General features: G+C 37.7%; 7 protein-coding genes across 8 annotated transcripts; 3 read left to right on the plus strand and 4 right to left on the minus strand.

Moving 5' to 3' along the window:
* The first annotated feature begins 1,794 nt into the window (after nt 1-1,794).
* Nucleotides 1,795-4,662, plus strand: QRT3 (Pectin lyase-like superfamily protein). Its single transcript, XM_018114700.2, has 3 exons — nt 1,795-2,219; nt 2,312-2,557; nt 3,372-4,662. The coding sequence occupies exons 1-3, from the start codon at nt 1,989-1,991 to the stop codon at nt 4,437-4,439; spliced, it is 1,545 nt and encodes a 514-aa protein (XP_017970189.2). The 5' UTR covers nt 1,795-1,988; the 3' UTR covers nt 4,440-4,662.
* A 1,022-nt stretch (nt 4,663-5,684) lies between these two features.
* LOC18607018 (Pectin lyase-like superfamily protein) lies at nt 5,685-8,514 on the plus strand. 2 transcript variants are annotated; one of them, XM_018114496.2, is made up of 3 exons: nt 5,685-6,217; nt 6,364-6,591; nt 7,429-8,514. In XM_018114496.2, the coding sequence occupies exons 1-3, from the start codon at nt 6,050-6,052 to the stop codon at nt 8,434-8,436; spliced, it is 1,404 nt and encodes a 467-aa protein (XP_017969985.2). In that variant the 5' UTR covers nt 5,685-6,049; the 3' UTR covers nt 8,437-8,514. The 2 variants fall into 2 exon arrangements, with proteins under 2 accessions (XP_017969985.2, XP_007041027.3); XM_007040965.3 differs by having other exon boundaries at nt 5,686-6,217; nt 7,348-8,514.
* A 997-nt stretch (nt 8,515-9,511) lies between these two features.
* LOC18607019 (putative E3 ubiquitin-protein ligase ATL44) lies at nt 9,512-10,531 on the plus strand. The gene has a single exon (XM_007040967.3). The coding sequence runs from the start codon at nt 9,589-9,591 to the stop codon at nt 10,261-10,263; it is 675 nt and encodes a 224-aa protein (XP_007041029.1). The 5' UTR covers nt 9,512-9,588; the 3' UTR covers nt 10,264-10,531.
* Nucleotides 10,532-11,421: 890 nt separating this feature from the next.
* Nucleotides 11,422-13,468, minus strand: LOC18607020 (RNA-binding (RRM/RBD/RNP motifs) family protein). Its single transcript, XM_007040968.3, has 4 exons — nt 13,261-13,468; nt 12,437-12,505; nt 12,221-12,327; nt 11,422-11,828 (listed from the first exon to the last, which is right to left on the minus strand). Exons 1-4 carry the CDS (start codon nt 13,385-13,387, stop codon nt 11,688-11,690), a joined length of 444 nt encoding a protein of 147 aa, XP_007041030.3. The 5' UTR covers nt 13,388-13,468; the 3' UTR covers nt 11,422-11,687.
* A 1,046-nt stretch (nt 13,469-14,514) lies between these two features.
* LOC18607021 (uncharacterized) lies at nt 14,515-15,350 on the minus strand. Its single transcript, XM_018115070.2, has one exon. The coding sequence runs from the start codon at nt 15,266-15,268 to the stop codon at nt 14,636-14,638; it is 633 nt and encodes a 210-aa protein (XP_017970559.2). The 5' UTR covers nt 15,269-15,350; the 3' UTR covers nt 14,515-14,635.
* Nucleotides 15,351-19,103: 3,753 nt separating this feature from the next.
* LOC18607022 (protein OSB2, chloroplastic-like) lies at nt 19,104-22,520 on the minus strand. The gene is made up of 7 exons (XM_007040970.3): nt 22,047-22,520; nt 21,623-21,761; nt 20,857-20,950; nt 20,067-20,170; nt 19,850-19,997; nt 19,533-19,597; nt 19,104-19,448 (listed from the first exon to the last, which is right to left on the minus strand). The coding sequence occupies exons 1-7, from the start codon at nt 22,367-22,369 to the stop codon at nt 19,287-19,289; spliced, it is 1,035 nt and encodes a 344-aa protein (XP_007041032.3). The 5' UTR covers nt 22,370-22,520; the 3' UTR covers nt 19,104-19,286.
* Nucleotides 22,521-23,026: 506 nt separating this feature from the next.
* On the minus strand, nt 23,027-23,912 carry LOC18607023 (VQ motif-containing protein). Its single transcript, XM_007040971.3, has one exon. The coding sequence runs from the start codon at nt 23,844-23,846 to the stop codon at nt 23,187-23,189; it is 660 nt and encodes a 219-aa protein (XP_007041033.3). The 5' UTR covers nt 23,847-23,912; the 3' UTR covers nt 23,027-23,186.
* Between the last annotated feature and the right edge of the window lie 701 nt (nt 23,913-24,613).

The raw sequence follows: 24,613 nt of genomic DNA on the forward strand, positions 1-24,613 counted from the left end.
AGGTTCTATAATCTATAGATTCCTGAGTTTTTAAGACAGCAGGCCCTTTTAGGATTGGCCTTTTTTTAAAAATAAAATCGTAGCAAATGATTCTTTGAATCATCCATCAGTTTCTAAAAGTAAAGATTTCCCCCAAATTGGAAAATCAAAATGGGCAGACACCCCTTCTTCTTGCTTTGGACAGCAACGTTCAATTATAAATAGCCACATAGCCGATCGAATATTGCTTCTTACTTTCTAATAGTACTTAAAATTGCAGCTGCTTATGCCCATTTCTTTTTTTCTTAACAAAGGGTAAACTGCCAACTGCTGCAATGTGAAAAGCTTAAAAGACAACAGGTGGAGATCCTGTTAACTTGAAGCAAAGAAAGGTTTGAGATTTGGTCCAGTTACTTCAAGATGAAGTATTAGCTATTGAAGCTAACCTTACCCAACAACATCAATGAAGCCACCAGATTCCTTAACTTCTCCATTTCTCTTTCTACAATCAATTACTTTAACAAACTTGTATGTTGAAGCATGAAAAATAATCATACCTTACTCTTTTCGATGCATTAACTTATAACAACATAAACTGTCATTGGTTCAACTAACACCTGATCCTTCGTGATTATGTTGATGGGTTGTTCGTGGGGAATGGGATAATGAGAACTGTAGTTTTTTCCAATTAGAATAGTCAAGCTTTTACCATTTTTTTAATAGCTTTGGACATGATGGTCATAGGGGTTTTCTTGTACATTTATCATGAAGAAAAACACCACTTGGTTAAAGAAAATAGGAAGAGGAAAAAGGATGCCTTATTTTGGGTTGGGTTTAGGGGGGTTGGTTAGGATATCTATCTGCAGTTGCCTAATGCACAGCATGCATGCTGTGGCACTATGACGTAACAGGTTGATTTTGGGGACGAACCATCTTGATGATTTGTTTGTCTTCAACCTTCGTCATTTCATAGAAATTGACAATTGACAACGTAGTGCGGTTAGGTGCACTGTGTTTGGAAGCAGCTTGCCTCACTCCAAACCACTGATTCTGCTAATCACTCCCCGTGAATCACTGTCTGTCCTTCGCATAACAAAGAGGAATGATCTGGCTCGTATCATGCACGTTTCTCTGTGTCTAGTTCTGCCCAAAGCTTGGACTTGGATCGCAATTTTCATCAAGCCACTTGGCTGCTCTAAATGGCTGAGGAAACAGTATCACATACCCTGGCCTGCTGTTTCATATGGCTAGTAATTCAAGTGATTAATGACTGGTTATAACATTCATTCTTAATGGCAATTTTAATATACTTTCGCTCCACAAAGCTTAGTAACTGATTAATTCCTTTTCACTGATCATGTGACAAACTGACAAATTCCAAGAGCATCCCCCTTACGGTGTCGTCCAATCTTTCTCTTCCTAATCTCAACCGACCATTGGATCAAGGCCCCGTAACCAACACGAAGAAATCAAGAAATTTCCATTAATTCACAAGAAGAAGATATTTCCAACCCCCATCAAGACAAAACAATAATGAAATCACCAGTCACCACCCACCCATGTATCCGATTTGGCACCATATGACTGATCCACCAACTGTTCCGTGAAACATCTGCTCTCTTTTCTGAACTGCATAATTTTTCCTGAAGCATAACCCCTTTTGGTCATTGCCCTTGTTTCTGAAAATACCTTTTACACAATGTCAAACTTGCTAGGGTCCGTTAAGTAAGAAGTTGGTAACTGATTACTTTTTTGTCAGAGAAGAAAATTTTTCAAACAAGGCTTACCTAGGCACAGCCGCAAGCAATCCTCACGTCCATAAAACCAAATAGACATTTTTAAAAGGAACTAAAGTTATGGGTGTCGTGTGTGTGATCCAATATTATAAAACATTATAAGATTTTCCTAGGAAATCTTAGTTAGCCCCTTCTCTTCCCATGTCCCTCCTGCAGGATCTTGCCTTTGTCATTTAAATATTGCCAAAACGCAAAGAAATCAGACAGAAAGAGATGGACAGGACTATGGCAAGAAATGCTCTAGCACTCTCCGTGATATTGGGTTTGGCTAGTTTGCTCGTAATTCAGGTTTGTGGTGATAATTCAAGGGTGGGTCAGTTTTCTGCTGCTCATTACTATGAACAAATGCGCCAATTGCAAGCCTTCAAGGCTTCTCTTATTGGTCGAGACTCGGTTTCAGGTTCAGCAATCTCTCCCTCCCTATCCTCTGCTCGGCAGCTACAGGTATTTCTTCTGTTTCTGGTCATTCTTTTGTTCCTAATATTTTCCCCGAAGTTTCCGATGACATTATTGCATGCAACGGATGAGAGATACAGGCAGCAGCATCGGTTCCACGTGTGTATCAAGTAACAAAATACGGAGCAGATCCGACAGGGAAAGCAGACAGCACAGAAGCACTAAACAAGGCTATAGCTGATGCATTTCAGAGTCCAGGTGAAGGGTCCTGGACCTTGATGGACGGGATCACTAATCTTGGAGGGCCACAAATTAATCTTGAAGGTGGGAATTACCTGATCAGTAAACCACTGCGGCTGCCTTCTGCGGGTGCTGGCAATTTTATGGTATGCCTCCCCTAGTTGAAATTATTTTCTGCAATGTCCTAAATTTTCCTGATGAAAACAGAAGAAAATCTACGTCGTCCTCATCTACGTACCTATGTATAATTTCTGTACCAGCAGTGGCACATGGCATTTTGTGGTGAAACCCAAGATAACTTGTGCCTGACAAAACCGCAATCAGACAACATTCCCTGTCGAAGATTTCTAGTAGATGTTAACGTCTCTGAACAGTTTGGTCTCCCATTGACCTTTTGGGATCATGGAAGATAGTACATGCGTGTTAGGACCTGATAAAAAACATAAAATTTCTGCAGTTGTTCAGAATTGAAATTACAGTTCTCATAGATTTGAAACTATGAAAATTTGCCACGTGGCAGCTTTGGACTTGCTCAAAGGGTCAATTCCAATAAGCATTCACAAAACTGGAGGAGCCTAATGGTAAGAAGAGTCTGTGTCAAACTTCATGAACTTTGAATTGGAAAAATAATTAATTACATATCATATGATTTTCTTTGGAAAAGCTATACCCTCACTTTCTTCTAAAGGCTCTTCATTATTTTCTTCTCACAAAGAAGAAAGCTACAGCCATGACAATGAGCTGGAAACTTATATCTGATCATCCATGTGATGTAAGAAAAATTCTTTTCATTTGTCATGAAAAGCGAAATACAGTTGTTCCCTGTTGGTTCAAATTAAAGCAAAAGCAGAAGCTGATGAAGCAACATTTTTTATTTGGCAACATCAAGTTCAATTAAGGATCACTAAAACTAAATCCATCTCCGTTATTTATTAATTTATTCGATTTGTTATGAAACAGATCCATGGAGGGACATTACGAGCCTCAGATGATTTTCCAGCTGATGGGTATCTTATTGATTTGTCTGCACCATCGGCTAGCAGTCAAGAAGGAAACGAAAGGAGCTCCTTGAATTCACAGCTTGCCTCATCATCATCCTATAACTACGAGTACATAACCCTCAAAGACCTGATGTTGGACTCTAATTATAGGGGTGGAGGCATTTCAGTTGTAAACTCACTGAGGACTAGCATTGACAACTGCTACATTGCCCGTTTCACCACCAACGGAATTTTAGTCCAAGGTGGGCACGAGACCTATATCAGGAATTCTTTCCTCGGCCAGCATATCACTGCCGGTGGGGATGGAGGCGAAAGGAACTTTAGCGGCACTGCCATTAACCTAATGGGCAACGATAATGCTGTCACAGATGTGGTGATTTTTTCAGCTGCCGTAGGAATAATGGTCTCAGGTCAAGCCAACACCTTCTCCGGGGTGCATTGTTACAACAAGGCAACAGGTTTAGGTGGCACTGGGATTTACTTGAAGCTCCCTGGCCAGACACAAACCCGGATAGTGAATTCTTACATGGATTACACTGGCATTGTGGCTGAAGACCCCGTCCAGCTTCACATCTCTAGTAGCTTTTTCCTTGGCGATGCATTCGTTCTCTTGAAATCAATAAATGGGGTAGCAAATGGAGTAAACATAGTGGATAACATGTTCAGTGGCTCCAACAATGGGGTCCAAATTGTCCAGCTAGACCAATCAAATGGGCCTTTCAAAGAAATTGATCAGGTCGTAGTTGACAGGAACAACGTCGAGGGGATGAACCTCAAAGCAACGGTTGCAAGAGTGGCCGTTGAAGGGAATGGCAGCTCCTGGACGGTTGATTTTAATCCTATTCTTCTATTTCCTAACCTGATTAAGCATGTGCAATACTCATTAACCACAAGCGGCAGCTCATTTCCTAACCACGCCCTGCGTAATGTGTCTGAAAACCGTGTTGTGATTGAGTCAGATGTGGCTGCACCAGCAAATGTCTTCGTCACTGTGGATCAAGGAGCATCGAGCTTAATTAGCAGCTGACCTTTAAATTATTTTTCTTGTCCAGATTTCATCTTGCTTGACAATTGTGAATACTGGGTGAAAGCTTAGTATTTTTTACTCTGCCTCAGCACATAGTTCGAACAAATTCATGAAGCTAAATTTTCAACTACTGTTTTGGTGAAGTTTTGATTTCAAAATTCAGTGTAATTGTTGAAAAAATAATAATAAATAAGTCACGGATATGATATAGAGTGACGGAATCGAAGACTGTTTGCTTCATGGGTTTAGATTAACAAACACATTGATATTAGGTAGAATCAAGACATTTAGATGTAGGTGTAGGAATTGAAAGTTTAACTAATTTTGCCATTTTGGGTGTCTTTGGTTGGACAAGAGTCATCATTTTTTTGCAGTTAGAGTAGGTAATCCTACTCATCTGGCAAGAACTAGATGAATTCCACGAATTCGATAACATAATTCAACTTGATCAAAGATGAAAAGACAACATTGTTCTTCCTCTTCCTCTTCCTTTTGTTCAATACATATGAAATTGAAGAGTTAGGTGCATTTTTAGAGCTAGTAATTAAAGAAAACTGTAGGTTCAAAGTTCCACCTGCATGTCATAATTTGTACATTTGGAAAGTTTAACATACAAGTCCAAAAGTGGTTAAGTGATGAATAAGCGACCATAATTAAGAGTGTGAATAATTCAGCATAGCTATTTCATTCTATGGCAGAAGTTAATTAAGAATTTAACTTTACTATAATCCTTGCTTAATGCTTACAGATTATAAAACATATTCGTTTGCCAGGTTCAGTGGTTGATCATAGTAGAATTTAATGAAGGGTTTTTCGTTTTTAGTTTCTTTGGGCCAACAAAACAAATGAAGCTAAGAAAGCTCTGGCTCAGTGATGCTCTTAGAGGAATTTGTTGGGCTTGCCTTTAGCAGTGGGAGAACGGTTGAGCTTATAGAGGTCTCTGATCCAGTCAAGTCATGCTCTTAGATGCTTCGCCGCAATTATTAACTCACCTTGTTCCTATCTGTCAGCATTAATGAATCAATAAATAAAAGATGAAAGAGAGCAATTAAGAAGAAGAAGAAGAAACACATGTTCTCATAGACGCTTTCGGAAACCGAAAGTTGCTTGAATCTTTAATTTTGACTGTTGAGGTATAAAGACAGTATATTTTAATAATCTCTTTGTCTTTTTAAAAAGGAAAAAAGAAACCCCTTTACTTTGTTTTGTCCTCTTCTCTTTTTTTTTTCCACCTGCTTCTAATTTTTCTTTCGGGAGGCACTAGGTAGACCGGACGAGCTACCACATTACTCTAAAATGCTTTTTCTTCTCAATTGAAATGGCAGCAGGAACCGAGGTTTCGTAAAACATCGTTTCCTGTTTACGACTACTAGTAATAGGATTGTTATAGGATTTAGGACTGTGGAACACACTAGCCGAGGCCAGGAAAAAAGTACCCCAAAGCCAAAGAGCTGGTCCAGACACCATACTCCCTAGATATTTGGGCAAAAAGAAACAGTTCGCCCGCAAACCCCTCTCTCTCTGTCTGTATATCTGTCCAAGTGAGTAAATATATCTCAGATTCTCGCAACTTTTTTGCACACAGTGACAAAGTTGCTGTAAAAAGAAAAATGACAAACAAATTCACCTCAGCATTTTGCTTTCTAATGCTGTTCCTGGCTCTGCAAACAACTTGTTCCATGAGACAACTCAAGTTAACAGAATTCCGAGCGAAGCTACAGGCGATGGCACCTCCGCCTTCTACTTCTCTCCAACCCCACTCGTCAGACACCAAAATAGTAAGACTCACACCATATTTCCATACTTGCATTTCTATTTTCTACATGTATTAGGTACTCTCAGCATTCCAGCTTTCTTTTGTCTCTCCTTTCTTGTTCTAATTTGGCACACAATTGTGGGTTTTCTTCAAATGGTGCGGTTCTAGAATGGAAGAGTCTTCTATCCGATTGGGTACGGGGCAGACCCAACTGGGGAGCAAGAGAGCAGTGACGCCATATTGCAAGCGTTGAACGACGCTTTCCAGGTGCAAAGCGGCCTCGAAATGCTACCTGGTGTGACTGACTTGGGTGGCGTTGTAATTGATTTGCTAGGCGGAAGCTACAAAATCAGCAAACCTATAAGGTTTCCTGCTTCCGGCGGAGGCAATGTTGTGGTTAGTTTCCTCTTCTCTTCCTTCTACCAATATACCCGGGGTATAGAATATAGATGATGTATATGGACATATATACGTATAATTTAGATGTATCTGTACTTTTATATATATAAATACTTTGTCTCTACACTTTCTTGCATTGCACCCTGTCATGTGCCTGCTGTAGTTAATGCCTAGCCTTTCTAGGATTATTTGGTGGAACTTTGAAGACAGAGGCTTGGAGTTTTTGAGGTAACTTTTGCAGCAACGCATGTGGTGTCTCTGCCACGTTGGCTCGATGCACTGGACTGGTCGGTCCTTTCCTGCATGAGATGCATTAAACATGATTGCTGTTTTCTGTCCATGAATCTCACTCTTTCAAGTTGAAATATTTATGACCTAATTGCACATTTTTGTTCTACTTTTCCCTCTAAAACTTTGAAATGTATTCAATTTATTACTACAAATTCAAACTCTCACTAACCAGTTATGTAGGTAATAAATGAAACTGTGTCAATAATGACAGGGAAGTGGGCAAAATAAGACGTAGGTCAAGTAAAATCAAATTGGGTGGTTGTAGGCAAAGGAATATAAATCATAAATGCTCTTTTGAACCAAAAAGAAAAAAAAAATCCCCTTTTATGTGCAATCTTCTGCAAAACCTGAAGCCATTCCATTTGGATACTGAATTTCAATAGTATTTGATAGTATCTTGGTCCGAACTCTGAATACACCCTTTTGATTCATATAATGTTCCATGCTTAATCGATCAATTAGGTGAAAGGAGGGTCGTTGCGAGCGTCAAACACATTTCCGGGTAACCGGCATCTCATCGAAGTATGGTCTCCCAATTCTCAGGTCCTTAAAGAAAAGGCATCTGTCCCTACTGGTTTTGCCGATGCAAAAGATCAGAATGTAGGAATCTACTATGAAGACATCACCTTCAGGGACATTCTTTTCGATTCAAGTTATCGAGGAGGAGGGATCTTCATCATTGATTCGGCCAGGATTCGCATAAATAACTGCTTCTTTCTTCACTTCTCAACGGAAGGAATTCTAGTTCGAAAAGGCCACGAGACTTTCATATCAAGCTGTTTCCTAGGACAGCATTCGACAATTGGTGGAGACAAAGGGGAGAAAAGTTTTTCTGGCACTGCCATTCAACTTTCAAGTAATGACAATGCAATCACTGATGCTGCCATCTTCTCAGCGGCCATCGGAATTCTATTAGAAGGGCAGGCTAATATTGTTACAGGCGTACACTGTTACAACAAAGCAACCGCATTTGGTGGAGTAGGAATTTTAGTGAAATCAGCTGGTGCACTAACTAGAATCGACAACTGTTACCTAGATTTCACAGCTATAGTCATGGAAGACCCTGTTCAAGTTCATGTTACCAATGGACTTTTCTTAGGAGATGCCAATGTAGTGCTGAAGTCAATTAGGGGACAAATATCTGGGGTGAACATAGTTAACAATATGTTTAACGGTAACCCCAGAAACATGGTTCCAATTATCCAACTAGACGGGAAATTCAACACTATTGATCAAGTGGTGATCGACCAGAACAACGTGAATGGCATGAACCTGAAATCAACGGTCGGAAAATTGACGGTAGCCGGAAATGGGACAAAATGGGTTGCTGATTTTTCATCGTTGTTAGTATTCCCAGATCGAATTAATCATTTTCAGTACTCATTCCTTATTCAAAAGGAGGCAGCAGCAGGGTTCCCAGTACATGCAGTGACCAATGCGTCAAATAACGTTGTAGTTGTAGAGAGTGACAAAGCAGTCAATGGGGTGGTTTCCGTGGCCGTCGATCAGTACAACTATATCGGAGAAAGCAATGTAGCTTTCAAAAAGTAAAAGTTTAGATGCGCCAAGCTTCATTGTCCATGGCAGCCTCTCCTGTTTCCTAAACTAGTATTACTCTACCGTGGTCAACTTGTTTCTAACAATGGCGTTTTCAATTTATGGGAGTTGATGAAAGAACTTGGAATACCAAAAAAACATTAATTAATCAAACTTCAAGAAAGCTTCTGAATTGAGGAACAGAAGCTTAGGAGTTTGTGTGTGCTTTACACACCCCAATAGCTTAACAGCAATATCTGTGAGTTGTCTCTCGCCGCTTTTTGATGCATTTCACTTTACTTTTCCTTTCCTAAAGTATTTCACCCGATTTTAAAAAGGAAGAAAGAGAACCAAAAACTGCTCACGATGACATCCCGACAATTCCATTTCGCTTGAGTCAAGCAATGATAGGCTACACATTCTATCATGGATCTCTACTCAATGTATCTCGAGAATAATTTCGACAAGTTTCCTCAAAAACGAAAAGTACCCTAATTAACAAATAAAAATCTTCTACTCTTATGAATCAAATGCGATTAAATTTATTTTTAATTATTTTTTGTGGCGGAGTTCAAATTTAAAATTTTTTATTTGAAAATATGATGAAATTACTCTAAAGTCAAGATATTCTCTACACTATCATATTATGATACAACAAATGTGCTTTGTAAAACATGACACCTTATGGACATCATCTAATGGAGTAGATAGACAATTTAAGTGAAACTTGCTTGCCAACTTATCTATCCAACCTAGAATTTGACATCTCAATGAGGAAAAGCAGGATATGAAACTAGCAGAATCTTATTCGTACATATTATAATGTTTGTTTCTTGTGATTATTTGGTTGCTTCTTCTCTAGTAAAAGAAAACCCATACTTATTCTGGGGTTTTGCTATTGTTTTGTGTGATTAGTGATCTCTATATATTGAGGAAAAGGGGAGAAAAAGTTAGTGGCCCAAACACAATTTTGAGACATTATCGCATGCTTGGGAGATTTAGTCAAGGCTTTTCAGAATAATTTTCCATGTCTTCCACAACTTGATGAAGCCAACCAATAGAAATGTGATAAATTCTTGGAAAGAGAGTGTTGCTTTTCCCCTCGCTTTGAAGCGCATTATACAAAAGGGAAGACAGTGGATTATCAAGTAAGCATAAGCATATCCCATGCCACCATTCCCTTGCCCATCATCACATTTACCAGCACCATATATTCATCCCCATCGCTCTTTGGCCTCATGTTTCCTCTTGCTCTGTGTGTACCATGTGTCCCTCCCCCTCCATTTTTCCCATCTCTATCTTCTCACACTTGACGTTCACTCTCCCCCGTTTCACCCTCTCTCCATGGCTCAAACTTCACCAACTCCCTCTGCTACTACCCCCGCCTTAAGCATCGCCTGTCAGGAAACACAAGAACCGACAGTAGACTTGAACCTCATGATCATCGTGGCAGCCATGTTGTGCGCCTTGGTTTGTGCCTTGGGCCTTCACTCCATGCTACAATGCGTATTTCAATGCACGCATCGTGCTGTGACAGAGCCAAGGGAATGGGTGGCCTCGCGTCGACTCAACTCGGGTCTTAAGAAGAAAGAAATGGTAGCTTTGCCAACTTCAACTTATGCCAACTCAGGCTCACCATCATCTGCTTCAGGCTGTGCAATTTGCCTCGCGGATTTCTTGGATGGTGACGAAATACGGATGCTTCCCAAATGCGACCATCGCTTCCATGTTGCTTGCATCGATAAGTGGCTGCTCTCTCACTCTTCCTGTCCTACTTGTAGGCATAGGCTCAAGTCCAATGACTCTATGTCCTCCTTAGATCAAATTGTTACAGCTTTGTGAAGCTGTTTCTTGCTGAAATGATGTACTCATCTTATAAGTAGCATACTTTCTTCCTTCCTTCTTCTTGTTAGTTACTTCGGCTCAATCTATGGAGCACATGGACGATTCTGCAATATTTGAGTTCTGGGATGATGTTATACTAAGTGCTGTAAGGATCGGATTACAATTTTTGTACTTTTGTACGGAGTTACCGGAGAATTTTGGGGCAATGATTGAAGTTGGCTCCCTAGCTATCATGAATGTTACCTATTTATTATCTTTATTTTAATATAGAGCTTAATTATTAAAGCGGCTTCTAAGAAACAGTATTTGTATTTTTCTTCATCATCTTTCCAAGATCATCAAAGATCACTTTATATTATTTATTCCACTTCTTTTAGCACTTTTTTGGTTCACTGCATAATTATATGTGTAGTATAATTGCTTAATTGTAATCTATAATCTGACTTACTACAAACAATTGTGTAAACTGAGTGAAGTGGCCAGTCATATGCAACCGGATCAAACTAGTGTTTCCTTGTGCCTGAGCTACCAACCTTGAAGCTTGTTTGTGAAAGTTAGATTGGACAGAAATATGCCATTAGGATAGCTATACCACCATCACCATGTGATGAGAGGGCAAAGGACAACATAAAACATTCGGAAAAGAGGAAACGTCAGGGAAGACTAGATTGCAAAAATGTTTAGTACATGTCTAGAAAGCAAAATTAGTTCATGTTGGATATGGCAGCAGACATAATCATCTCCGCCACAAAGTTTGCTGCATCCACTGATTAATGTGATAGTATAGGTTGGTGGGATGTGGAAAAAAGAATCCAAAAACATTCTCTTCTCAGTTTCAGGAAACTAAAAATAATGTAAAATTAACAATACTGGTGGATTATCTCATTGATGAATGCATTTGTCCTGGGGCTTGATTCTTAATGCCAGAATTTAATGACGTCATACAAGGGAATCTCCAAAATCTGACCAGTAATTAAACTTCATACGTAACTATCAGAGGAAAATGAAAGCTCACCGTAATTCCTTCTTATCAGTAGTCTAGTTCATGATCAATGCTCTGGACAGTGGTCATGTATTTATCCAAGTGCACTTCATGCAATCACAGGCCACAAAACACAGACCTATCTTCTTTTTAAGTACTAAATGCAAAACCACTAATTTTAATTGAGAACAATAGGCATTCATGTGGAATTCCCCTGATCACATTAAGGAGGACAGATAGAACTGTCATGAAAATTGTATCACCCTTTTTGTTTATTTCTTTAAGCAGCAATTTCAGCCAGAAACCATAATAATTCAACACTTGCCTGGCAAACTAACTTAACAAGATAATTCTCCTTGAATGGTAGTGCTACTTGGTGCTGTCATTCACCACGTCACCTTTTGTCCCACAACTTTTCGTTTGATCAAGCTGGATTTGATTAGTACCAGCAGTCTGCCACGTCATTTGTTTCTTGCAAGTGCTGCTTATCCATTGGGGGTCCTGAGGTTTTAGGATATCTTCTGAACCTGTCTTTTCCAGGTTTTGCTATTTCAACATATATCGGCCTGCCACCAAATACCTGATAAACCCAAAACCAACATTAAATCAAAGTAGAAATATTTACCACAACATTGCCTGCAGACAAAAGTTAAAGCTCACCAAGGTTCTCAAATTCAGGTGATGAAAGTAAGTTTAATGAAAAAAAATTGCAAACAGTGGTAAAATTAACAGTAAAAGAAGGTTTATTGATGTAAAAGAAAAGGAGTGCCTCTGTAATTTTGCTTCATTCAGAGGGGTAAATTAACAGTAAAAGAAGTTTTATTGATGTAAAAGAAAAGGAGAGCCTCAGTAATTTTGCTTCATTCAAAGGGGTGAGAGAAGGTAAGGTAAATGTAATCTACCAATCTTATGCCATATCTATCTACTTTCAGAAAATGAGAAAGTTTGCAATAAAGAAAAGCAGCATAGAACCTGTTGATCCATGTTCTCTACAGCGAGCATTGCATCATCCTGAGAAGTATATTGAATAAATGCATATCCTTTTGATCTTTTTGTGAAATCATCCTTGACAAGCTTAACTGTAATAGATAGACATATAGTTATTTGACTTTAAAACATACACAACAATGGAAATGTAACATATCAATCCTACTAAATCCATTTAATAGAGAGAGACATCCCAATCACCTTCAGCTATTTGGCCAAAATTTGCAAATTCCTTCTGCAAACTGCTTTCTTTGGTAGTATATGGCAAATCTGCACTCAAGTACACCCAATGGATGCCAGGATACAAATTAGGGAAAGACAGAAGAATACAGCTCTTAGAGACGAGATCTTAAAATATCTGAAGGAACTATTTTCAATCTATTTATCTTGCTTGCCATAGACATCCAACAATCCATTGTGACTGAGGTGAAGCTTAGGGTAAAATGCAAAATTTTAAAACTATTGATGGTGTTCTTCAATTCTCCCTCTCAATAATGCCATTATATCTCTCTCAATGATACAACAAGGTAGTGACCAGGACCAAAATCACCCCACTATTTTACTGTTGAGTCATCCTTATTCCTAACCAATTCGCCTCTATTTCATCATCACAGCAACAATCAATATGTTGCAGAGCATTTTTTAAACCGCAAAATTTAACACAGCAAAAACAGCTGTAATTTTGGAGCATGATAAACACTCAAAAAGATGGTTACTTTATAGTTGTTTAAAGCGTATAAAGGGCACTCTATCAACCCTTAGAACCCTGTCGATTGTTGAATAAAGTAACAATCAGGAAAAAGCATTGCCTAATACAAAGGGATTTCTACCAGTAAGCCACTTGGTCCTCAATTCCACCCCTGATGGCAGATAAAATAGAAAACTACTTGACAAACTCAGTAACTCAAACAGAGAAAAGATTATAAAATGGAAACCCAGATTGGGAAAACAATAAAAATGAAAGAAAGAAAGTGTAAAATAAAGTAGTAAGAGTGAACAAGGAGAGACAGAGGTAAGGAGTTTACTTCTAACGAAGATTCTGCTTGCAAGAGGATAGTTGACGATTGATGCTCTAAGTCTGAGGTTCAAGCTTTGATAGGCTTTACAATTTGCATAGATTGGTGAAGGGAAAGAGAGGGTAGCCGCCAACATGGCTTGCACTTCAACCAGAGACTCGATTTATCTGCTCTCTGCTCTCTGCTCTCTGCTCACACAGGGAAACCATTGTCGAAAGGCTCTTTTGCAGCCCGAGGACGCCATAAACCAAAACGCTGCGTTTCGCTTATTGGAAATAGTAATTAACGACCTCAAATATGAAATATTTGAGTTTTGGCTATAAAATTTCAAAATAAATAGAAATCTAGAAAAGGTTATTGAAGATATTAAAGCAACACACAATCCAACAACATGCTAGCTTTAATTTAATATTTATTGATTAAGGTAAGTGTATTCGAGTATTTAATTTAATTATTAGTACATTATAATATTTTTTTCATAAATATATTAAATGAATAGTAAATAGAAGACAACGATATAATAAGTCAAACCAAACCGATCTAATGTAAAACTTGAGTTTGGCCCGATTAAAAAAACTAAGGCTCAAGCTCAATCAAACTTTAATTTTTTTTGTGTTTGAGCTTGGTTCGATAAATAATCAAGCTACTCAAGTTCGGCTAGATTAGGTTCAATTATTATTAATTTATATAAAAGGTTGAAAATTTGACTCGAGTTCAATATAAAAATTTAAATAAAAAATAAAATACATAAATAAATATTATATTTTGTTTATCTATAATATTAAAAAATTTAAAAGCTTGATGAAGCTCACAAGTCACTCGAATCGAATACTACAATGCTCAAATTTGGCTCGACTTGTTATTCAAATGGTTCAATTTCAAATTCATTTCGATAATAAATGAATTGTGTTGAAATAACTCAATAAAAGGAAACAAATAATCTTCTAGTTGGATTCAATTAAAAATTAAAAAAAATAAAAATTTAAAATTTTAATTCCAGAAACAAAAGTAGAAAAAAATTGGAGCAAAATTAAATTTTAACCACTCAAATCCAATAACAACATATTTTTAAAAATCATATAAAAGATTATTTTGGATTATTTCCACATCGAATGAACAATACGGTGACTTTTTTGTCCGTCGTATATAATGATTTATTATCTGAAAGCTTTATGGTTTCAAGTGGTTTGACCAGAAGAAAAGCACAAAGAGAAAATCTCAGTTTCATTGCTCCATTATCACAATTCTAAAAGACTACAACACTGGAAGAACAGCATTCAGTTACTTTTATTGACTTTCTCACTGGAACAAGTAAACAGAATTTTCATGTTTTTTTAATGAAGGAATTAGGAATCCTAATTAACAACTTGCTAAAGCTAAACCTTCATGCAAGGAAATACATATCATCCATGGCAAGCCCTTGTGGGATCTCAGGACCTGATCTAGGCAAACAAGATGTAAGAAGATAATCATCAGTCGTGATACTGTCCAAAGTAAACTCGCTTTCCTGTTCTTCACTTGAGAGCTGCTGGTAGTTTTGCTGATGCTCTGCTGGCTGTTGCAGTTGCACTTGAGATAGCCGAGGACAATAACCATTATTCTCAACAAAGGGTTGGGACAGTGCTGAAGCAGGATTAGTACTGTGATGATCGTGCTCCGTTCCGACGGCGAAATTTATATTGACAGGTCCTCTTTGGCTGCCAAATGAAATGGAGGTGCTACGGCGGCGACAGCCTGTAAATTGTTGCACCAAGGATCGGAAGTTCTTAGCGTCGGCTTTGAGGAGGGTGATGGGTGTCCTTTTAGAAGCTCTGGACCGCCTCCGAGTAGGCTTTGAGACACAGCCCTTTGGGGTCAAGTGGTCACCAGCTGCAAATGAACTGCTGGGGCTCAAGTTAGTTCCGGATGTAACAGAGCTAGTGGTGACTGTGGTAGCATCGGAGATTCCGAAAGAAGTATCAACGGTTTGTTGATAGAGTTGCATCCATTCGCTAGAGCTACACATCGTTTCATTCATGGTTCAAAGGATTGTGGGTTTGATTCGCCTTAATTTCTTTCCTGTAAGGCTGTTTCACCTCCGCACTTTGAGCTCCAAGCCTTGCAACCTATAAATAGTGAGTTGGTGATCACTTCTCCATGGTCAAAGTAAGACATGTCAAATCGGGACCATTCTCAGCGGATCAGAGAGAGATGACTTAATGCCAAAGGATTGGGCTGCTTCCTGGAAGCAGCGTCTGTTTATGTCAAATGAGACCATCCATATCAGAGATTATCTCATCCTTTTTGGGCCCCCTTGGAAAGCAATTTTCTTGATGACTATGGTGGTCTCTGACCTCCTTTTCTGGTCAGAAAATTGTTATGAAAATAGGAAATCAACTTCATCTCTGAGTTCGTTCTTGCAATTACTTCCTGCTTCATACTCATCAAGCATAAACACCGTTTTGATTATTGGGGTTAAGACTCTAGAAAGTGACGGCTTGAAACTATTCATCCAATTTTAAAATCATTCGATTACCTAGTTAGACTCTTGAAAAGCGATTACTTAAAACTATCGGTTTAGGTATAACTATCTAGGTCAAGTACCATTAATCAAATAATTTTCAAGTCTAAATCACGTGTCTGAAACATTTAAGTTTAAATTGAGATCTTAACCATTCAAATTTTTTATATACTCATCAATACCACACATCACAATTAAATAATTAAAACTCTCTCAAAAAAATTAAAACATATTCTAATATATATAAATCATAAAATTTTTAAAATTAAAAAGGATAATACTTCACAAATTAAGTACAAGCCTCCACATCAAGCACGTGTCCTGAAAACTTTACTTGACATCAATACTTTCACCAACCCAGGAACGTATGGCCTGATTAATTAAAACTATTTTCATGTCACTTGATTACCAAGCATATGTTTTTTTCTTCTTTTGTTATGAAAATAACCTTCTTGATAGTCATTGACGATTAATTTAATAGTTAATCGTGTGAATATTAACCTTCTTGATAGTTTTTTAATATTATTATTATCATGCCTTTGGATACTTTGATGATGTTAAATTTTATTTAAAAATTAATAATTATATATTTAACATTTAAATTATAATAAAATTATGGATTTGCATGTTGGAGTTTTTGAAATATTAAATAATGGCCGGTAATCAACCTCGATAATATAATCATCTTCTGATTTAGTCATCAAAACGTGGTTAATTTGGTTACTTAGGAAGCAATTATTTCTATATATAATTACATAACATTAGGCCTAGGTCTTTGTTTTCACCTGCATACATATGCATTATCGGCCTAAGTCCTTACTAATTTGAACTTCATTATCATGCTCTTCTCCCTGCTGATAGCAACAGATTACCGTTGATTATTATTGCAAGAATCATACCCCATGAGTAACTCTGAGGACGGCTTCCATCCGTTGGTTGAGTTGACGAGAGGAAACTATACCATCGTCAGTATTCCAATTTGATCAACAACAGTACATCTCTCCTCAAAGTCGCCACAACATAATACTAGTTTTTGCCAATATATCAAACTTTTTATCTCATTTGATGTCTCATTTTATATTTTTTTTATAATTTTGTATCACGTATTTAATAAATTTTAAATAATCATTTCATTTTATATCATGGTTTAAGCTTTAAGATTTAAAGTTTAAAATAATTAAATATGTGATGTAAAATTTAAAAAAAAAAAAAAGAAATGAGGCACTGTAGCAGGGATTTTCTTTTTTTTTATTTGGGTTCACAGGGAAGTGGCTTCCTCTTCCAATTAGTCTTTGGATATGGAAGTGCATGGAAGTTGTAGCAGATAGGGACATTTATGTTGACAATACATCCTGCCGTTGACCGCACTGAAAGAATGAATGCAATGGGTACCAAACGGGTCCAATTTGTGGAGACAAATTACAACCGCACCTTCAGCCATGACTAGGCCAAAACTTAAGCGACATTAAAGACTGAATACTAGTCTTTGTTCCAGCGGTTTGTCTGCTGATTAGTCGGAATTAATATGAATACGATGTCCAGCGAACAATTCATCAACCCCCCAACTGCTTAATTAATTATAGAAGATGATTCAATAATCACTCTCGAGTTTTGAGTTTTAACATATTAATATCTTTACGTTTAGAATTTGAATTAGTATTAATCGAGGAAATGAAGCAAGAAAGGCGGGCATGAGGCATGCGTCGGACTCAAGTACATATTAATTCAAGGATTAGCATTAATTCAAAGATTAATTAAATCGCTTCATGCGTAAATTAATTAACTAAGAAACCAAATAAACATTAATGTGGATAACAAAAGCGGCGCTTACTAGTTTATCAGCAGGAACAAGGCAGCGTAGCGAATGATAGTATTTATTATTATTTTATCTTAGGGGGAAAAAATTAAATTAATTAAGGGCATGGCATGCAATTTTTTTTTTCTAGTTTTTCTTTGAACCCATCTTAATCTTCTTCTTTTATAATTAAAAACAAAGTGATACGTGAATATAAATTCTCTTTCTTCATTTGATATTTGGTTATGATTATTTTTTTATATAATTTTATATTACGTGTTTAATTTCATACTATCAATCAAAAATTATAATCTTAAAATCTTAAATCTTGATATGAAAATTTTAAGAGACATGTAATGTAATGTAATGTAAAATTATGAAACAGAAAAAAAAATCACGAATTAATTAAGAATACCAGAGCAAAATCATCGCAGAAGACAGAGGACAAACTGATTGAGCCGTATCTTGTTTGTTTGATGAGAGGCTTTACTAAAATTGATCTATACAGACATACCCGAAACTATTTTGGTCAATTTTGAAAAGAATAAATATACGTGTACACTAAGAGAAGAAATGAAAAATTAAGTGTAAGTCAATATTTTCCTTTCCTTGATTCCTATCAAACATCTGAACTAAAACCTTAATCCTTCTTTGAATGCTGTGGCACGGCCTGTTAGAAGTCTTTGCACGTGGGAGTGCAAGGAAATTGTATGGACAATGACATTTGACTGGGAATTAATAGCCAGTTGACCGCATGGTTGGAAAGAAAGAACCCAACAACAGCATTCGGGAACAACGATATTCGAGGACGAGAGGGACAGATTATGAGCATTACAGGCATAAAACGTAAAACCTCCATAAATTTGAGGTTGAATGCTACTCTTTGTACTGAAACTAGCTGGCAACCCCCAAGTCCAGGAAAGGACATTCCGGGGCATACAGGAGACAACGTGAGCATGAAGCATGTAATTCCAGAAAATATACTAATACTGGCCATGACTTGGTCTATAATTCCATACTTTTTGCTTCTTAATCTTATGATTTGAGAGTTGAAACTTCTTTTTTGGTCGTGAGGGGTGACCACCATGCTCAAAAACCTCGTGCTTTCAGCTCGGTCCTTTTGCTTTCATAGCAGTTCTCATTAGGATTGTTTTTCGGTAGAAAAATCGTTGCCAGTTCTCTTCTGCAATTGCGTCTTTCTTTCAACGCATGACTAAGATTACAGTTCCTGATGAGTTCTCTTCACACCAAAAGTTGCTGTGTTTTTGGAATACTTGTGCTTGCAGCCCACCAAATCTTGACCCCTCGAAATTCATCCGACTTCCTCGTTTCAATCCATGCATGCTCAGAGCCGACTGACAGGGGTTGAAGACCCGGTGGAATGGGTGGGGATGGAAATGGACACATGACCTTAAAATAAGATAAAGATCGACTCAATCAACATGCCCAATTCACATTGGGACCGTACAGGGTGAACCCCTTTACGCATCCTCGAATTCTAAAACTTTGTATTTTCCCATGATGAGCCTTGTCCTCATAAAAAGATCAGATTTGTGCTTTAAGAAAAACAAAAGAAAGAATTGATTGCTTTGTTGAATGTTTTACATTTCTGCCAAAGTACATATCCAGCATGAAATAATTGTGAGATCAATGTCATATCACGATTAATGGACTTTGCCATGTCGCACTTTCAAACCAACCTAAACAAGCAAAACTACGGCCACTTCATCTTAGTACAGCTCAAGAAGGCACTCGACCCCTCTCATGGTTTGCTGTACCGTTTTTACTTGTCAAAGAAGGCAACTTTGGTTCCACCCAAACTGGTGAATCAGTAAGCCATAGTGCTTCACCAGTTTCTTTATGCTTGAAATCAGGATATCTTTCATTTATCTTGCCATTGAACTGCAAAAGTCAAGAAATCAGACATATGCGTGATTTTAACAAAAATAAAACTTAGCTAAATGATGATTAGAACTCTTATCATACCTTATCCAATCTGTTGTCCCACCACTTATTCGGGTTTTCCACCAAGTCCTTCCAGGATCCATCCCCTAAATCAAGTCAAATTATAACACGCTCAATGCATCATCATCAGAATTGATACCGCATTCAAATGGTAGAAGAAGCTCAGCATTTGGACATTATCACCAGTCTAAATATTCTTTTTGTGTTACCATATATTACCATAGCAATACTGTTAAAAATATTTTCTCTGATTATCTACATTGGGTTGATATACTGTAACAGGGGCTCATTTTTACAGTCATTGCAATGAAAACAATACAAAATTTATTTAACCATACCTTTATGTCGATTCAGTTGCTTTGGTTTTTGAATAGGAACATCAAATTGCAGTCCTTCAAGTTCTGATAACACCCACTTAGGTGCGGAGTCAAGCCAAAGTGCAAGACCACTATCTTTGTGTTTAAAATCAGGATATTTGGGTTTTACCTGTAAATAAAATAATAAGCACAAATTTCAAGGCAACAAGACAAAAGATAAATTCAATCAGTGGATTACCAATCCATTAAGCTTATTTTCACGGTAATCTTGCCATTCTTTTGGATTATCAAGAAGATCCCTCCAGGGATTTGGGGCAGTTTCAGTACCTTGCTTAGTACCAGCTGAAAAAAGTTAGCCCTACTTAGTGAACTCAGGGAGAATAAAACAAAGACAACAGAATAGCTAAGCCCTTGAAGCACCTGTTGAACAACAATATACTGCAGCAATGAAGAAGGTAAATGCCACTTAAGCCTTTTGATCAGTTTTTCTGATTTAACGTAATGCAGGATGTGAGTAAAGATACACCCGTTGAAAAACGTGATTGCTCATAGGTTCTGTTGGTTCCATTAATGGAGCCATCAAATGATAACCAAATGATGAAACAATTTCAGTCGCACCATTTAAACATATTTTATTTTACCTTGGCTAATAGACAATTTTAATTGAGACCTCCAACTATTGAACACAACAGAAGATGGAGGGCTCAGTCAAAACCTTAAACAAATATTCAAGGGTTGGGCTAAATTTACCTTCAGTGTTTACCAATTTTTTTCTGTACAATTGTTAAATTTCCTGAGTCCTGACATCTTTTCTGGCCTCATAGAAAATCTAAATACAAAGCAGATATATTTTAATCAATCACAACCTAGTATCAATGCCAATTATCATAGCAAAAATTTTTGCTTTGATGAAAGAAATAGAGCTACCTTGGACAAATTAAGCACAAAATATATTATCAAAAAGATTTGAAACCTTCTATTCTTCCATGCTATGAAAATATGCTTGATAGAACCACAAAGAGACTCACCAGAATGGCTTAAGGTCCCTTCTTGTTTATGGGAAGCAATGCCTTTTGTCATGGGAGGAGATTCATCAACAAAGTTGATAGTACGCACCATAACCTACCATGGAGAGACTTGAATATTAGACCAATCCCAAAATTGTAATTTCTCAACTATTTGCACAAAATATATATTATTAAGAAAAATTACAGATAGAGAGATATGAGCTAAAGAGAACTTCTCTTTACCACACTCTATTTTAAACTAGGTTACAATTAATCTAATAACAAGAGCACAAAGCTTGTAACTGCTTTATAATTAAAAGTAATTTTTTAGGCAGGATGTTTTCCACCACATACTCAATGAACCACACATTTACAAAAGGTTAAGGTCGAGTATTATCTTGATGAGTCAAGGTTAAGCAATCTGAAACAGAAGTAAGACTGAGAATTAGGTTCTCACACCTGTCAGGTTGTGAGGGGCAGTACCATCTACTTCCTTTTTGCCTTAAATGAAATATGTGATCGCATTGGTAAGTTTGAAATTTTAAAAATAGCACTAACTTTTATACCATGAACTTCCATAGAAACATTAATAAATAAAAGAGAAACGTCAGTTTTAGAAGTGATAAACTCTTTATTATTATATGCTAGTCTTTCACTAGTAACTTTTTCCAATGGTAATTAGACACTAAAAAAAATGTTTTCCCACCAAAAATTGAACAACTAGATCAACTGAATTGAATTTGAAAATTTTAAGAGGTCCAGCAGTTATCATTCCCTTCCTTCCTACCTGGACATTGGCTTGAGCATGAGTTGCATTAGAAGAAGGTGGATCTGCACTCAGTTGCCCATCTATATAGACATGATCATTTTCTTTCAGATGGCAAGCAGCAATATGGGCCAAATCACCTTCGAAAATTATTGGAATCCTGATGTGTTTACAAAACAAAACAAATGGAATTGCATAAGTTTTAACAAAATAGTGATCAAATCACCAGGCTGTAGAAAACACTAATAAACGATGCAGTAGCTAAAGCTAAGCAAGAAATGAACAGGAAAGTTAATTGTTATTTCTCAGTGATCACAACAAGATGGAAGCAGAAATAAACGAATTAATAGTATTGACAATTAAAAGAAAAAACTTTGAAAAGAAAGGGGTATCTGAATAGTTCATTAACACCAAAGCAAAAACAAGGAAGTGGGGAGATAAGTACCAAAGGGGAGGAGAATCAGAAGAAGGGTTCTGGGCAATTACAGTGCCAGCCCAGAATTTCCCATCAGAAGCAGCCTCGAACTGGACGGGCATATGAATGTAACCCGAGAGACTGACCGAGTTAGCCACCTTGGACTGGTAGGGGATCTCACCAGGCCTAGGCCATTCCTTGGGCGCTGAGTGTTTAGAGTCGGAGGGGTTCTCGGGTTGTGTCAACCGCTTGGAAGTTGTAGAAGTAGAGAAAGACTGCAAAATCCATCTTCTTGACGCCTGCTGCGCTTCTGAAGTTGCAATTTTTGCAAGTGTTCGAGTGAGGGAGTTCATGGTGACTGTTGAGGCTTAAAACCCTCGCCTTTTTTTCCTTTCAGGGCTTATTATAAAGGAGAAAAACAGGGTCAGGGTCAGTGAAACTGAGTTCAGTTCGGAGACTCGTATGCTTTTCGCGGTTTTCCGTTTGCGGCTTCTGCTGAGTTTGGGATGGTTTCAAACGGGCCCGGTCTTTGAAGTTGGGCCTTGTATTTAACATCAGGCCTGGTGCTTATGTTCTGCCTGGCATACAGACTTAGAATAGAAAAAGCCGAGGCCCTTCTCTTTCACTACTGTGAACCAGTCGGATGGGAGTATTATTTACCAGAACTAGAAAAGTCTTGTGTACATTGTGATAATGAAATAGGGAAGAAGGAAACATTCTCTCTATTAAGAAGGTAAATTTGTTCATTTCTTTTCTTAGATCGTCCAACAGGGGAGGCTTCTGATTTTTCTGCAGACCATCATCAGATGAAGAAGGTACATTATATAGTCGTGTACGCCTTCTCTTTCTTTATTTTGACTCCAATGAGATAATATAGTATTATCATATGCATTCAATAACTTGATTTATGAATTCGAATTTTCGTGAAGGAATACTATGACGACATCTGCAACTGCATATCAAAAACATTCCTCCAACGATTCTTGTTGATTTCCTTTAGGAATTAAACATATAGTAATTCCTGCTTTCTTGTCTATGATATTAATTCAAACAAAAAAAAATAATACAGTAGTTGAATAAATGAAGACGTCATTTCCTGATTCCTAATCAAATTCTGACAGATAAACAAACACCAAAAGTAGGTGATGATATGCCTAGATAACCTAATCCTTACAGGAAGTAATTGCTATCATTTGCATTTCCACTGGAGTAGGGCACGTCCCTGGTAAGCGCCTGTAAAGAAATATTATCCAAGTCAAAACCGTCAGGGATCTGATCTGCATTAGCTCTACTGCTAGAACTTGGAAAAAAGGCATCGTGTTGAACGTTGTCAAATGAGACTGCCTGCTGCTGTTCCTGGTACAACTGCTGCCGCAGCTGCTCTTGATGACTTTGTTGGTAATAATTATAATCGTTTCCAGAAGCAGACATTATGGAAGTTGCAATACCTCTTTGGTTCCGTTCACTCCCGACAGCAAAATTCAAGTTAATCGGGCCTCTTCTGCTCCCTTGTGAAAGAGGTGCGCTAGGACAACCTGTAAATTGTTGCACCAAAGCTCGAAAATTGCTGGTGTTAGCATTGAGAAGGGTGGTGGGTGTTTTCTTGGAAGCTCTAGACCTTCTTCTTATTGGCTTTGAGGAAGAACCCATTGGCGTCAATTGATCGCTTGCCGAATGTAAACTGCTGGGGCTAAGATTGCTCTCAGAGGAGCCACTTGTCGCCACTGCAGTGGCATCAGAGAATGCCAAAGACGATGCTGACAGTTCATCGGCAGTTTGTTCATAGAATTGCATCCATTCATTGGAGGTTGCCGCAGTGGTGCTGCTCATGGATTATTGAGTGATCACTCTCTGTCTGTTTTCCCTGCTTCTGAATTCTTTCTTGGAAAAAAACAACCTTAACTCCAAGTTGTTTATATAATGACAATCTCTGGTCAAAGTTAACCGGTAACCCTTGACCTTGCATACAGAGAAGAGATTAAAAGGCTTGAGGCCAAAGCAGAGAGTATTTCTTGGAAACAACATCTGTTAACATCAAACGGGTCATGATCATATCACATGCGTATGGATTAACTTTAGACCTTTGGTGGGTGAAATTAATTTGGATCCTTTTTGAGATCGTTTTTGCCTCTTTGGTCAACCTTTTGTTTTAAAAAATGAGAAAGGAATTTAATGTGCTTTTCCTTGTGAGACAATACATCTTGGCTGATTTTCCTCCTTTTCTTCCCCATCAAGTTTTGCATGTACTATCAAATATATCAGTCATCAGTCTGAATTGGATTGGCAATACGTCATGCAAGCAAGCAATTCCACGGCAATGAGGGTGATGGGTGAATTTTGCCCGTACAACATGCAAGAATTAAAACAACTTTTAAAAGTCAGGACACATGTTCGTACTCGGCTTCTAGATTCATACGAGCTACAGGGAACCTGATATTCCTTGCCACTGTGAGCATAAATACATTCACACTTGTATCAATCCGGAACAAAGGAACATAGCTAGAACTGTACACTTGCTGTGTCTTGGGGTGTTGGGGATATAGTCAAAGTTTGTTCTAACCCCATTCCCTAACATGTCTGTAAATTGCAGAGAGAGT

This window comes from Theobroma cacao, chromosome 2, assembly GCF_053813885.1.
Source record: "Theobroma cacao isolate CCN51 chromosome 2, ASM5381388v1, whole genome shotgun sequence".
In the NCBI taxonomy this organism is placed as follows: domain Eukaryota; kingdom Viridiplantae; phylum Streptophyta; class Magnoliopsida; order Malvales; family Malvaceae; genus Theobroma; species Theobroma cacao.

What these genes read in the sequence shown, in the direction of transcription:
- QRT3 (XM_018114700.2), top strand. Translation starts at nt 1,989, where the DNA reads ATGGACAGGACTATGGCAAGAAATGCTCTAGCACTCTCCGTGATATTG. An exon ending in CCTCTGCTCGGCAGCTACAG is followed by an intron (nt 2,220 to 2,311) that starts GTATTTCTTCTG and finishes TGAGAGATACAG; the next exon opens with GCAGCAGCATCGGTTCCACG. An exon ending in CGGGTGCTGGCAATTTTATG is followed by an intron (nt 2,558 to 3,371) that starts GTATGCCTCCCC and finishes GTTATGAAACAG; the next exon opens with ATCCATGGAGGGACATTACG.
- LOC18607018 (XM_007040965.3), top strand. Translation starts at nt 6,050, where the DNA reads ATGACAAACAAATTCACCTCAGCATTTTGCTTTCTAATGCTGTTCCTG. An exon ending in ACTCGTCAGACACCAAAATA is followed by an intron (nt 6,218 to 6,363) that starts GTAAGACTCACA and finishes GTGCGGTTCTAG; the next exon opens with AATGGAAGAGTCTTCTATCC. An exon ending in CCGGCGGAGGCAATGTTGTG is followed by an intron (nt 6,592 to 7,347) that starts GTTAGTTTCCTC and finishes TCGATCAATTAG; the next exon opens with GTGAAAGGAGGGTCGTTGCG.
- LOC18607019 (XM_007040967.3), top strand. Translation starts at nt 9,589, where the DNA reads ATGCCACCATTCCCTTGCCCATCATCACATTTACCAGCACCATATATT.
- LOC18607020 (XM_007040968.3), bottom strand. Translation starts at nt 13,387, where the DNA reads ATGTTGGCGGCTACCCTCTCTTTCCCTTCACCAATCTATGCAAATTGT. An exon ending in TTTTGGCCAAATAGCTGAAG is followed by an intron (nt 12,328 to 12,436) that starts GTGATTGGGATG and finishes TATCTATTACAG; the next exon opens with TTAAGCTTGTCAAGGATGAT. An exon ending in TAGAGAACATGGATCAACAG is followed by an intron (nt 11,829 to 12,220) that starts GTTCTATGCTGC and finishes TGGGTTTATCAG; the next exon opens with GTATTTGGTGGCAGGCCGAT.
- LOC18607021 (XM_018115070.2), bottom strand. Translation starts at nt 15,268, where the DNA reads ATGAATGAAACGATGTGTAGCTCTAGCGAATGGATGCAACTCTATCAA.
- LOC18607022 (XM_007040970.3), bottom strand. Translation starts at nt 22,369, where the DNA reads ATGAACTCCCTCACTCGAACACTTGCAAAAATTGCAACTTCAGAAGCG. An exon ending in GCAACTGAATCGACATAAAG is followed by an intron (nt 19,598 to 19,849) that starts GTATGGTTAAAT and finishes GACTTGATTTAG; the next exon opens with GGGATGGATCCTGGAAGGAC. An exon ending in GGGACAACAGATTGGATAAG is followed by an intron (nt 19,449 to 19,532) that starts GTATGATAAGAG and finishes TGACTTTTGCAG; the next exon opens with TTCAATGGCAAGATAAATGA.
- LOC18607023 (XM_007040971.3), bottom strand. Translation starts at nt 23,846, where the DNA reads ATGAGCAGCACCACTGCGGCAACCTCCAATGAATGGATGCAATTCTAT.